This window comes from Dama dama, chromosome 11 (genome assembly GCF_033118175.1).
Source record: "Dama dama isolate Ldn47 chromosome 11, ASM3311817v1, whole genome shotgun sequence".
Lineage (NCBI taxonomy): Eukaryota > Metazoa > Chordata > Mammalia > Artiodactyla > Cervidae > Dama > Dama dama.
Window position 1 is genome coordinate 31,640,288 of NC_083691.1, and position 12,132 is coordinate 31,652,419.

At 55.5% G+C, this 12,132-nt stretch overlaps 1 protein-coding gene across 13 annotated transcripts in view; it reads right to left on the minus strand.

Moving 5' to 3' along the window:
* Nucleotides 1–12,132, minus strand: part of DNMT3A (DNA methyltransferase 3 alpha) — a 105,991-nt gene that overhangs the window by 14,950 nt on the left and 78,909 nt on the right. For 12 of the 13 annotated variants that reach the window (XR_009694661.1, XR_009694662.1, XM_061154946.1 and 9 more), the window contains 10 exons: nt 5,108–5,323; nt 4,722–4,880; nt 4,183–4,290; nt 3,809–3,965; nt 3,335–3,484; nt 3,168–3,212; nt 2,113–2,192; nt 1,515–1,627; nt 1,185–1,368; nt 850–934 (listed from right to left, as the gene is read on the minus strand). Coding sequence is in view for 11 of the 13 variants with exons in the window: in XM_061154946.1 (XP_061010929.1) it covers nt 850–934; nt 1,185–1,368; nt 1,515–1,627; nt 2,113–2,192; nt 3,168–3,212; nt 3,335–3,484; nt 3,809–3,965; nt 4,183–4,290; nt 4,722–4,880; nt 5,108–5,323 (1,297 nt within the window). In the remaining 2 variants the exon portion in view is untranslated. Of the gene's footprint in view, nt 1–849; nt 935–1,184; nt 1,369–1,514; nt 1,628–2,112; nt 2,193–3,167; nt 3,213–3,334; nt 3,485–3,808; nt 3,966–4,182; nt 4,291–4,721; nt 4,881–5,107; nt 5,324–8,916; nt 8,979–12,132 lie in introns of those variants that run through there. The other variant, XM_061154957.1, reaches the window with a different exon arrangement.

The window sequence follows — 12,132 nt, forward strand, 5'->3', positions numbered from 1 at the left end:
ACAAGTTCTGAGGAGGACTGTTCTTTCCTAAAGATGGAACAGCCTCAGCCTGGGGGCAGGGCAGAGGGGTGGTTGTCAAGACTCAGGTTAAGAACCACATGAAATTAAAAACTGGCTACACAGTTAATGGGTTAAGTATACAAAGACGCATGTATGAGAATGCTTGTTACAGCACTGCCCAGAAGAATCAGGGAAAAAGTAAACCATCCAATAGGGGTTTATTAAATTATGGTACTTTCACTCCACGGAATCATATGTAGCATTTACAAACAACATAGTCCTATATTGGTTGATGTGAAAAACTACTCATAACACTATAAATGAAATGGCAAGTTATAACACTATGCATTTTAATATCTACATATGATTATATAAACATACAAGCCCAGAAAAAATCTAAAATCTAAAAATGTAAAAGTACATATACCAAAACACTAATTATAGGATTATGGGCAATTTAAATATTCTTTAGACTCTTTTGTTTACAGTTTGTTTTTCACTGTGACTTATAATCAAAGCACAACAGGACTGCCTATGTTTTTACTTTGGTCGCCAAGTCTGTCCTTTGAGGTTTTGTGAAAATCTTCAATAATCTCTGACCAGCGACACCTCCATTCTCTGCTGAAGAGCCCCCTAGCCCTGCCTCCCTGCCCATTTAAGGGAATGCCCACTGAACATGCTGGCTTACCACTTATTTTCAACTTCTCATTGAACACAAGAGTTTCCTCCTTAGGCTAACATTTTAACAGCTGTAATATTAACTGTCACCCTGTTTTGCCAGAGTGACATACACAGAGTCCCCCGAGCTCAGCGCCCATGTCCTAGGACCAATATGCCAACCACTCTCACCTGTAGCGATTCCATCAAATAGAGACAGCACCCGGATGGGCTTCCTCTTCTCAGCTGGGACAGGTGGGTAAACCTTCGGAGGGTCCTAGCAGCCAGCACAACAGGCCAGGTGAGCATCCAGGAATGTACCGCAGACCCACACCTGGGGCAGGCCTCTCTGCCGATTGTGAGCACTTAGGCCCTCCGGACCCCCACACCCCTGGCTGGCAGCACAGGCACGGCTACACGGTGCTCAGGACCTCAATCCAGTGCTCTCGCTTTGGCAGAGTCTGCCCTCTGGCTCTGGCAGGTGGGGGTTGAAAAGAGCTGCCCTCCACCCAGCACCCAGCACTCACGAATTCCTGGTCATGGTTGTTGGCGAAGAACATCTGGAGCCGAGACGGCCAGTCGTCCCGCCGCCGCAGCAGCCCATAGGTACCCTTGTGCCCACACATGTAGCAGTTCCAGGGGTCTTCCTTGATGGCTGCCTGCGCAGCCCCTGGCCCCACCAAGAGATCCACACACTCCACGCAAAAGCACCTGGAAGGAAGCAAGGGGAGCGGAGGGGACGCTCACCCCCAGGCCAGGATGGAGCGTGGCTGTGGCTGCAGCGCTGGGCAGGATGGGCGGCGAAAGTCCAGGTGCCAGGCAAGGAGGAGTGCACCGCCTTCGGGGCAGGGCCTCACCTGCAGCAATTGTTGTTCCCACACATGAGCACCTCGCGCCCCCCGCAGCAGATGGTGCAGTAGGACTGATAGCCGTCATCATCGTACTGGTACGCGCATTCCAGGAAGCAGTTCTAGGGAGCAGTGTGGAGGCTCAGAGACCAACGGGCAGGGCACCACCCAAGCCAGTCAGTGCAAAGACAGGCGGTAAACCCAGCCTCCGGGCTCTCCCCTTGGAACCTCGATACAGCCCTAGAGACACAACCCTGCCACCCATCCAGTCAGGGTTCCGCCCGGACCACACATCTGGGAAGGGGACGCTGTGGGGAGAGGCACCCTAACCCTAACTCAACGACCTGTCCTGCCCCCACTTCACACTAGTGACTGTGACATTGTGAGCCCGCATCTGGGGACGAGAACCAGGCCTTAGAGTGGAGGCAAGGATCTCTCATAGGAAAAGCAACAGCAGGTCAGACACTTGAACCCCCAGGGTCCATTTTATCAGGACTCTGCATCAAGAGCAAACCTGAGTCACCCTTATAGCTACCACACGTGCTACAGCCCAGAGGCCAGGAGGTGTGGTCAGCCCAGGGCCTCATCTCTGCTGGGTGTGCCCTACCTTGCAGTTTTGGCACATTCCTCCGATGAAGAGAGGGTGTTCCAAGGTGACGTTGAGGCTCCCACAAGAGATGCAGATGTCTGGGAACAGCGGAGGCAGAGTGTTACTGAAGGGCCCCCCTCCCGCCTGGGGCCCAAGCCTGGCTCCAGAAGAGCTGTGTCTAGTGGCGTGCTGGAGTGTCAGCCAGAAAAGGTGGCAGGAAGGCATCTAGGAGGGGCCCCATGGAACAGGGAGGCCATGCGGCCCCACCCCAGAAGCCTACTCATCTCCCAGAGCAGCACCACCGCCTTCCAGGAAAAGCACGATATGAGGACAAGAGCCTGCCTGCGAGAACAGGCCGGACCCCGGGTCACTCTGGAGATGTCCCTGAGCAGCCAGTCCTCAGGGCCTGGGCCCCTGCTCCCATTCATCCCAGCCCTGAGGTCCCCGAGGCTGGACACACCACCACTTGGCAAAGGGAAACAAGACCTGGGAGGCACTAATGACCATCAGAGGAGAGAAGGTGGAGAAAAGGCAAAAGGGCCAAGCTCAAATCCAGGCTTCCCAAGTGGCTTAGGTGTAAAGAATCCGCCTGCAATGCAGGAGATGCGGGTTCAATCCCTGGGTCGGGAAGATCCCCTGGAGGAGGTCACGGCAACCACTCCAGTATTCTTGCCTGGAGAATCCCATGGACAGAGGAGCCTGGCAGGCTACAGTCCAGGGGTTTGCAAAGAGTCGGACGCGACTGAAGCAACTTGAACCTGCATGCAAGTCCAAAAGAGGGCACCTTTCTCTGACCCACAACCCTAATGACCAGCCCCTACCACTGACAGGGAAGACTGTGGCACTGGGAAGGCAGGTGTGTGTCGAGCAGGCTGGAGGCGGTGGAAGGCACAGGACAGGGCCATCTCTAAGTACCCCTGGCCCACGACAGCAGCCGTTCCCTGGCACCTTACTGCTCTGTGCCGGCCACCACCTGTGGGCCTCATGTCCACACGAAGGGCCGCATGCCCAGCCCATGGACAACAAATAACTGACTTCCCAAAGTCAACACCCAGCAGCCCCTCACGACTCACCCTCGATGTTCCGGCACTTCTGCCGTACCTCGTACACCAGTCGCTCTGGGAGGGGAGGAGAGCGTGCCATTAGAGGGGCCCTCGAGGGCCACACCCACCCCTCTGAATGCTGGCCTCACCCCACCACGCCCTCCAGAGGCCACTCCCTCCAGAACCAGGCCCACTACCTCTTGTGCGTTCATCAATAATCTCCTTGACCTTAGGCTTCTCCGTTGTGCTCTTTCGGGGCTTTTTGGCTGGTGGGGGCGGCGCATAGGCAGCTGCCTCGGGTTCAACCCACATGTCTGTGTAAACTTCTTTGTAGGGGTTCTTCTCCTCTGGATCAGGGAAGCAGGTGAGGAGACCACGGTTACCGCTGACAAGGAACCCCAGCTCCCTCCCCTGCACATCTGCCTACAACAACAAGGGGGTGCAGCCCAGTCCCTAACTTGTTCCTACTCCCAACTCTCTGGGGCCCGCAAGCCAGTGGGGAATAGGTCATTCAGAGTCCCAGAGCAGCCCTATCCCTACCCTAACCCCAGGGAGACGGGGACAGTAGCATTCCCACGGGCCACTGTGATGGGAGAGAGACCTTGTAGGCCCCCCCCTCAAGCATGGCTCCCCCAGCCCAGGCACGGAGTTGCTGGTGCACCTGCATGTACCTTCTGGGGGCTCCAGGCCCTTGGGGCCAGAGGGCTGGAACCCTCCCAGGGCCCACTCGATCATCTGTTTGTTCTGCACCTCCACAGCCTTGGCAGTGTCGCTCTCGTCGCTGTCATGGCACATTGGAAACAGCTTCCCTGCTCGGCTGCTGGCCACCTGGGGGCAACACGTGTGGGGGAGGCTGTCAGGAGAGTAGCGAAGGTGGGCTCAGCCAAGAGGCGGGAAAAGGTGCAGAAAGGGGGCGAGTGAGGAGAGGAGGCCAAAGGGCCTCACAGGTGGACCCTCTGCCCAAGCCTAACCCTGGGCTCCAGCCCCCAGATGGAGCCCGCCCCCGCACCCCACCCGCCCCTGAGCCCCTTGGAGGAGCACTGACCTGCAGAACCTCGTAGATGGCCTTGCGGTACATGGGCTGCTTGTTGTAGGTGGCCTGGTGGAAAGCACTGCAGAAGGAGCTCAGCGGCATCAGCTTCTCCACGCACACCTGGAGGCACAACCCGCCTCGTTTGCACCTCTTCCCAAGCTCATCGAGCACCCACCACATGCCTGGCATGGTGGGGCGGGGGGGGGGGGGGGGGTGGGCATTAAGACCCGCCTCTGCCCTCGGGAGGACTGGATGCACCAATAAGTAGTCACAGAATGCAAAGGAAGAGTCCAGCCCCAGGTGTGGGGAGGACCTGATGCAGGTGGAAGGGCATTCGGGGTAAAGGGTTCCTGGAAAGCAGCTGAACTCTCCAAGTATGACCTCATTACCTCTGAGGATTCTTCCAACCACACATTCGCAGAGTGGGGATGAACACAGCTCCCTCTCCTATGATCCCATTCCAACCACACCCCCAGCCCAAACCAGAGACCCTGGGACCAAGACCCCTTCCCATCCCCACCCCCCAGGCCACCACCGAACCCCCGACTCACCACTGAGAACTTGCCGTCTCCAAACCACATGACCCAACGAGTGCCTTCCGCTGCTCGGCTCCGGCCCGTCATCCACCAAGACACAATGCGGCCTGGCCACCAGGAGAAGCCCCGCAGTTTCCCCCACACCAGCTCCCCAATGCCAAAGCCCCGGCCGTCCTGGAGCCCCAAGGAGCAGAAGTCATTACAGGGTGGTCACAAGGCCCTGCCACCCTGCTTCCCCCCACAGCACCCCCAGCCCTGGACGCCTGAGGGTCACGACAGCCGGGAGGGAGCTCCATCGGAATGGACAGAGCAAGACTGGAGAGACCAAAAGACGTGGGGTCAGGTAGAGAGAGCAGGACAGGAGGAGCCGGACGAGGTGGGTGAAGAAGCCAGCGGCTCACCTCGTACTCCGGTTCATCGTCAGCTGCTTTGGTGGCGTTCTTGTCCCCAGCATCAGCCCCCACAGGCTCAGGCGTGGTGGCCACCGTGGGGGACGCAGGGTCGGTGGGCTGCTGTACGGCGGGAGGACTGGCCTCCTCCACCTTCTGAGACTCAGTGGACCCCTGGTTTTCTTCAACAGCATTCATTACTGCAATCACCTTGGCTTTCTTCTCAGCCTGGGGAAACAAGGAACATAAGTTACTCTGATCTGATACTCAAAGGGCACTTCTCAATCTCTCCGTGGTCTGGAGATCATGACAGAAGGTTAGGGGCTGGAGACAGGAGTTTCCTCATCAACTCAACCCGCTCACCACTGAAAACAGAAAGATTTGCAGTTGAGAGGTGAACTCAATCACTTGGCTCAACTCCAGCCTTCTCTTCTGCCTCTTAGGAAATCTTCCTCCCTCAACTAATCTTTCTCAATGGTCAGCATCATCAATTGCCCACCCTCTGATATGCATCAATTATATGCAGAGACTATTCCGTTTAGATACCAATCATGCACCTAAGATTAGGCACAGACCTTGGCTCCATCCTTTCTTATCTTACTCCCCAGTCGAGAAACAGATCCTCTTGTTCTTTTCTCCAGTTTTCCTGGGCAGTCGACCCCTTCTATTACTGGTCTTGGCTTCCACACAATTCTAGTTTTGCTGTGATGTCTAACAATGAAATCACTATTTTGTGTTCAGAGTGCTCGGTTCTTTTCCCATCTGCTCAACCACCACCACAAGACCCAGAAGAGCTTGCCTGCTCTCCTGCTCACATGCCATCCTGGAGTTCTCAGGATTATATCTAACATACTTGGTCATCAGATTCTATGCCTTCTTTCTACGTGCACCTTTCAGATCCATCAATGTATTCATTCTTTCAACAGTTATTTAGGGAGTCCACAGTACAGCCAGGCATCCTCTCTGCCATCCCACTGACAAACCCAAGGATTCGCCCAACCCGAACAGCCTCCATCCTTTCACTGTTTCATGCTCCTCTTTCAGACTGTGACCCGCAGGCCCATTCCTTCTCAAAACCTGCTCCAGGATTCCTATCACCCTTGTTTAGTCACTAAGTCGTGTCCGACTCTTTGCGACCTCATGGATTGTAGCCCACGAGAATTGTCTCTCCATGGGATTTCCCAGGCAAGAATGATGGAGTGGGGGTGCCATTTCCTTCTCCAGGGGGATCTTCCCAACCCAGGGATCGAACCCACGTCTCTTGCATCTCCTGCATTGGCAGGAGGGTTCTTTAAAACTGAGCCACCAGGGAAGCCCTCCCATCACCCTACAGAGGATGAAATACCTGACAGTTAGCTGAGGGGCACATTCCACCTAACCTCACCCCAACTATTGAATCTAGGACACGTGGCCTTCAAACTTCAAGGCTCTGCCCCCATTTTCACCATACCAGATTCAAGGGGGAAAAAGATACCATCATCAAAATAACACTTTCCCTGAGAGTTCAGAGCTGTGAATACAAACCCATCCTCAAGATTACCTGGAGAACAAGACCTCCAAGTTGGAAGTCACAGAGTTTACATTCCTGTCTTAGCCTTGCTACTAATTAATAGCTGACTTTGGAGCAATCCCTTAAGTTGCTCCACCTAAAAAAGGAGTTTGAACTGATGGATTGCTGTTAACCTTTTCTAACTGGTTTAAGAATATGATTTATGCATGTACCAGGAGTTCTAAGGACTCTCTGAAGCCTGTCCATGGACCCCCAGGTCCCCAGTTAAGAACAGCTCAAGGGTCTACCATCTCTTAGATGCATTTTATTTTGTTCTATCTGCAAGTCTTTGCCTCCCAGCCACAAACCAAACCTGCTTCTTACAGCAATTCCTAAAACCTGAGAGTGGAAGTCCTAGTTCTTTCTCTAACTCAAATTCTACAGTGGGATGAAGCATCCTTTGCCCCCAAAGCACCAACAGCTGGAAGAATGAGCCCTTGGAGATCAGGGGGCGGGAGAATGCAGGGTTACCGCTCCTCCCTCCCCAGCCCCACTCTCACCTGAGGACTCTGCCCCACCCCAGCCTAAATCAATTATCTACCTCCTCCTCCCCTACAGGAAGCTGTGTCTAGATGTGCACTCAACTCCTGAAGGGAGAGGGCTTCTTCTCCAGGATTGTCAGCTGCAGCAGCACTATCCCAGTACCAGATGTGCTCAGATACAAGTGTGCCTCGCCGTCTCTGCTCCCTTCCCTCCACCGCGCAGGCCTCTGTGAACCTCAGGCACAGATGCTGATCTAGACCAGGGTGCTGTCTTGGATGACCCAAAGCCCCAGTTTCCAGGGGTGATGGCCCCCTCAGCCAGAACAAAGAGTGCAGATGGAAGAGGATCTACAGCCAGCAGCACTGGGGGGGCACGCCAGGCACCCCCCTCCACCTCCCCTAGTCTAGAAGGGAGTCGTGCCTGCCACCACCCTCCTGACTCCCCCTCAGCCCCTTTGTCTCTCTTTTCACCCCCTCCAAAGCAAGTGCCTGAACATTCTTCTTCCCCCACAACTTCCCCCAGCTTGTCAGAGGATGCTGCTGATAGCTGTTAAGCGCCCCCAACCCAGTAGGTGCAGGAGAACATGCATCCAGCATGGTCTGGCAGGCACAGGAGGAGGAAGGGGCCTCCAACAGGACCTGGCCAGCAGGAGTGGGGGAAGGAAGAAGAGGGGGGTGGGTTAGCAGCAGGAGGCAAGAGGAAAGGGGAAGAAGGGGCGAGAGGGTGGCTGGGTGGGGGAGGGGCTCATTAGAATAGACTTGCCTAGGGCAGTGCGAGAGGGCTGGGCTTCCACGTTCGTGCCAACCCTCCTCCCCGGGCAGACAATAGGAGAAATAAGGGTTAATTAACTCTGGGCTTGGGCTTTGGGGCTTACAGCTCCTACACACCTCCCCACCACCTCAGTTCAGAAGGTCCCAGGCCAGAGTAGCCAAGAGAGAGGCAGGATGAAGACACCACCGCAGCTCCACTACGGGCGGCCCGGGAGGCCACTTGGCCTGGAGTTTGTTCGGCCTGGAGAGCCACTGGCAACTCCACTCTGGTGGAGGCAAGGCCTCCCCATCCAGTCCCATGTCTTCGGGCAGCTGTCCCGCCTCCACCTCCCTCCGGACTCAGGCTGCTTCCCATGCCAAAGGTCAGAGGTCTAGGGACCCAGGTGGATACCCGCCGGGGCAGCAGACCCGGGGCTGTTCCCAGTGCCTCTGCCATCCCAGGCCGGCATAAGGCCACCCCAGAACCCCGTGTCAGGGTCGCACTGCTCCCTCCCACTTGGACACCACTTCTTTCTGGTGGCCTGACGGCGGCTCCCAGGAACACACAGGAGAGGGGATCATCCCTCCTGGGAGTTCACAAGGTTGGCACGGCCTGAGGACAGCGTGGTCCATTAGCCAGGAACACAGGTCAGCCAGGAAAGGCCAACAACCCATCTGCCAGCCAGCTCAGCAAAACCGCTGCCTCCAGCCTAACTCCACGGGACGGAGTCTGCCCCCCAGGCCTTTACTGACCACTGCTCCAGGCTCAGGCCAGGGCTGCTCTTCCTGGCCCCGGAGCCGCCAGGTCCCACCTGAGAGCAGGGAGGAGTGGGGCTTGGGGTTCCTGAACAGAGAGTGGGTGGGACGGCAGTAACTCAGCATCTCCAGAACTCAGGCCAGGCAGGGCAGCCAGCTCCCGCGGGCCGGGGAGGCAGACTTGACTCTTCTCAACCCAGAGGGCTGCAGGCCCAGAGATCCTCCCACCGGCCCCTGCCGCCTCCCCGCCCCCAGTTTCCCCAGGGCTCCATCCAGGAACCTACCCATAAGGCCAGGTGCAGCCCCTCGGTGGTCCAGCTCAGGTGTGAGCCCCGGCCCTGAAGCTCTGTAAGTAGCTGCCCGTCTGGGGGGAGGGGAAGGGGGCGATGGGGCTGGGGGGCGGAGGGGGCCAGAGAGAGGGGGAGGGGGGAGGTGGGGGGGAGGGATTGAACATTTTCTTTGTCTAGAACTCCAGGTCACGTGGGCCCCGCTGGAGTGCCTGGTTGGCTGCGAGCGGGCCGGGGGAGGGGGCCGGCTCTCAGACGCTGGCAGTGGGCCAGCCCCTCTCCTCCGGTCCGAGGGGCGCGGGCCGGCGCTGGGGCCTGGGGGCGCGGCTGGGCCTCCGCCCATTCCTGGGGCCCCGCCCAGGCCAGGCTGGAGGCGGTGTCCGCCCCATCCCACCGCGCGGCCTTCCCTGCCCCCGCCCCCCCGCCCCGACTCGGCCCGAACCGGGCGCGGAGCTGGGGGCGAGGCCGGGAGCCCGCGGACAGCGCGGGGCGGGAGGGAAGGGGCTGCGCTCCAGCTGCGGAGGTAAGCTGCGAGCGCCCCGACAACCGGGAGCGCAGACGAAAGGAGAGAGGAGCTTTCGGACCGTCTGGGACAGCCAGGAGAAAGTTGTTAAAAGTGAGTCTCTCCGCAGCGCAACCAAAAAGAAAAAAGGAAAAGCTTACAAATGAGCGGAGAGGCCCAGGAAGCTGTAGGAAAATTCAAAGCACACAGAGGGACAGAAAGCGCCCACACAAAACCGGGAGCGCTCCAGAACGAGAACTGGGGTTGGGGGGGCGGAGAAGGGGGGGGGGGGTGTCTCCTCTTCACACTGCCAGTGGATAGAGCGGTGCCTTAGCGTGGTGTGAGGAGTTCAGGCTTAGAAAAATCACTTCTGGCCAAGTCCTTGGGTCCCCTGGGTCATTCTGGGTCTGCCTTCGATGTCTCATTTTTCCTGTTTGCAAGGTGCAGGGTTGGGGGTGGGGTGGGGAGAAGGAGTTCAAAAGTATAGCAACACCTTTATTCCCAGCACTAACATCTGCAGCTCAAGACTCCATTCCTCCTCTGGAGCCTCCAGGTGGAGCCTCCAGTTGCACCTTCAACCATTTCATGCTCCCTCCTCCTGAGCAGAGGCCCCTCCCCCCAGGGAGAATATATACATATATATATATATACACACACACACACCCCCTCACTCTCTCTCTCCACACCCCGCCCCCCCCCCACCCCCCAGCAACCCAGAAGCAGACTCTGTTGGCCCTGCCTTCAAAGAGCTAACCAATTCAACTAGACTTGGGGTAACTGGAAAAGGTCATTGAAAAGCGTCTCTAAATAGAACTGTACCACCAGTACCAAGTCCGATGGGCCAGGATGGCTTGGAAGCCAACCAAAAACAAGTAGTATGAGTGATAAATGAGGTTAATGAGATCAGTGTGGAGCAGAGACTGAACCTGTAGGATGAATCAGATCTGGAATGAGGCTGGCCAGGTAGGAAATAAGAGATGTTAGGCTGGAAAGGGAGGAAAACCCTTGCCACCTCCACCTCCCATCCCTTCAATACAACTAAAGTGAAAGTGCAGAGAAGAGATGTCAGTGGATATATCCTATTGCACTGAAGAATGACTGCAGGTTTTCTGACATGATGAGGTGAATGGGTATTTTGTAAAGATTAGCGTGGTTTCAGTTTGCAAGATGAACTAAAAGGCAGAGCAGGGGAACTGAGGGTAAGTGTCCCAGCAGGAAATGGCTGTGTGGCCGGCTGCACTGCTGACAGATCAGGACTGGAGTTCTGGTTCTGTCCCTGTGACCTTGAACAAGCCACTTAACTCCAAGAAGTCTTTTTTCACTTGCAAAACAGGAGTGATGACATCTGCCCTCCCAGGCCGGGGATACCAGCATCTCTTGGAGATAATGCCCCCAGGTGCCTGGCGTTCAGCCACAGTGGGAACAAACCAGCTGGAACAGGTGCTGGTATAATGAGGTCAAAAGATGTGCTGTGAGGAGAACCCACCATCCTTGCCCGGGTTCAGCACCCTCCTGGGGGCCATCAGAGAACAAGGAGGCTCTGAAGAGGGAAGAGGACCCCACATCAGACAGCCTTCTCCACAGAACACCCAGGGAGTACAAACGTCCTCCCAGCCCTGAGACCCAGAACCTCTACAGCAAAGAGGAGCCCTTCCACAAAACAAAGGCCCTAGTCTGCCCTTAGCGTCTTTCAAGCCAATCAAGGTACCTGCTTGGTACAGTTTCCATGAGTTTATACCTCTTGCCTGCTCTCACCCTTTGAGGAATGTAATAGGACTTGCTTGGCTTCTCTCACTCATGCCTCCCCGGCATCCAGGCCCTGTTAACAGGCCACTTTAGACCTCACCCCAGGCATCCTCTCAAAATGAAGTTTCTGATCTGGCTTGGCCAGCTCTTTAAAAACACTATCTCACCTATGACATCTCTTTTTCCATTGTTACATGGCTAAACATTTAGACTCTACACTCCGTGGTCTTGGTCTTCAGTAAGTAATGACACCTGTTTATGCAGCCAGGACTCAAAAGTGTCAGAACGGATCAGCACCATCAGTTTCGCTTTCCCTTGGCCCACTCAAAAAGTGGCTTCTCCCTCCAGCTGCCAAACTTCCTTATTCTCATTCTCTAAAATTAAGCTCAAATTGGGGGGGAGGGGCAAGAAAGACTAGGGAATTAAGAGGTAGAAACTATTTAACATAAACTATAAGGATATAGAGCACGAGGAATATAGTTACTATTTTATAATAACTGTGTGTGTGTGAGTCACTCAGTCATGTGCAACTCTGTGACCCCATGGACTACAGCCCGCCAGGTTCCTCTGTCCATGGAATTCTCCAGGCAAGAATACTGGAGTGGGTAGCCATTCCCTTCGTCCAGGGGAATCTTCCCAACCCAGTGATTAAATCAGGTCTCCTGCATTGCAGGAGGATTCTTTACTGTCTGAGCCACCAGGGAAGCCCAAGAATACTAGAGTGGGTAACCTATCCCTTCTCCAGTGGATCTTTCCGACCCAGGAATCGAACCGGGGTCTCCTGCATTGCAGGCGGATTCTTTACCAGCTGAGTTACCAAGGAACCCCATAATAACTATAAATGGAGTATAATCTTTAAAAATTGTGAATTGCTATGTTGTACCCCGAAACATAATATTGTAAATCAACTACACCTCAATAAAATATTGGGCTTAGTAAAATTAAGCCCATCGCTTCTCGGCCTT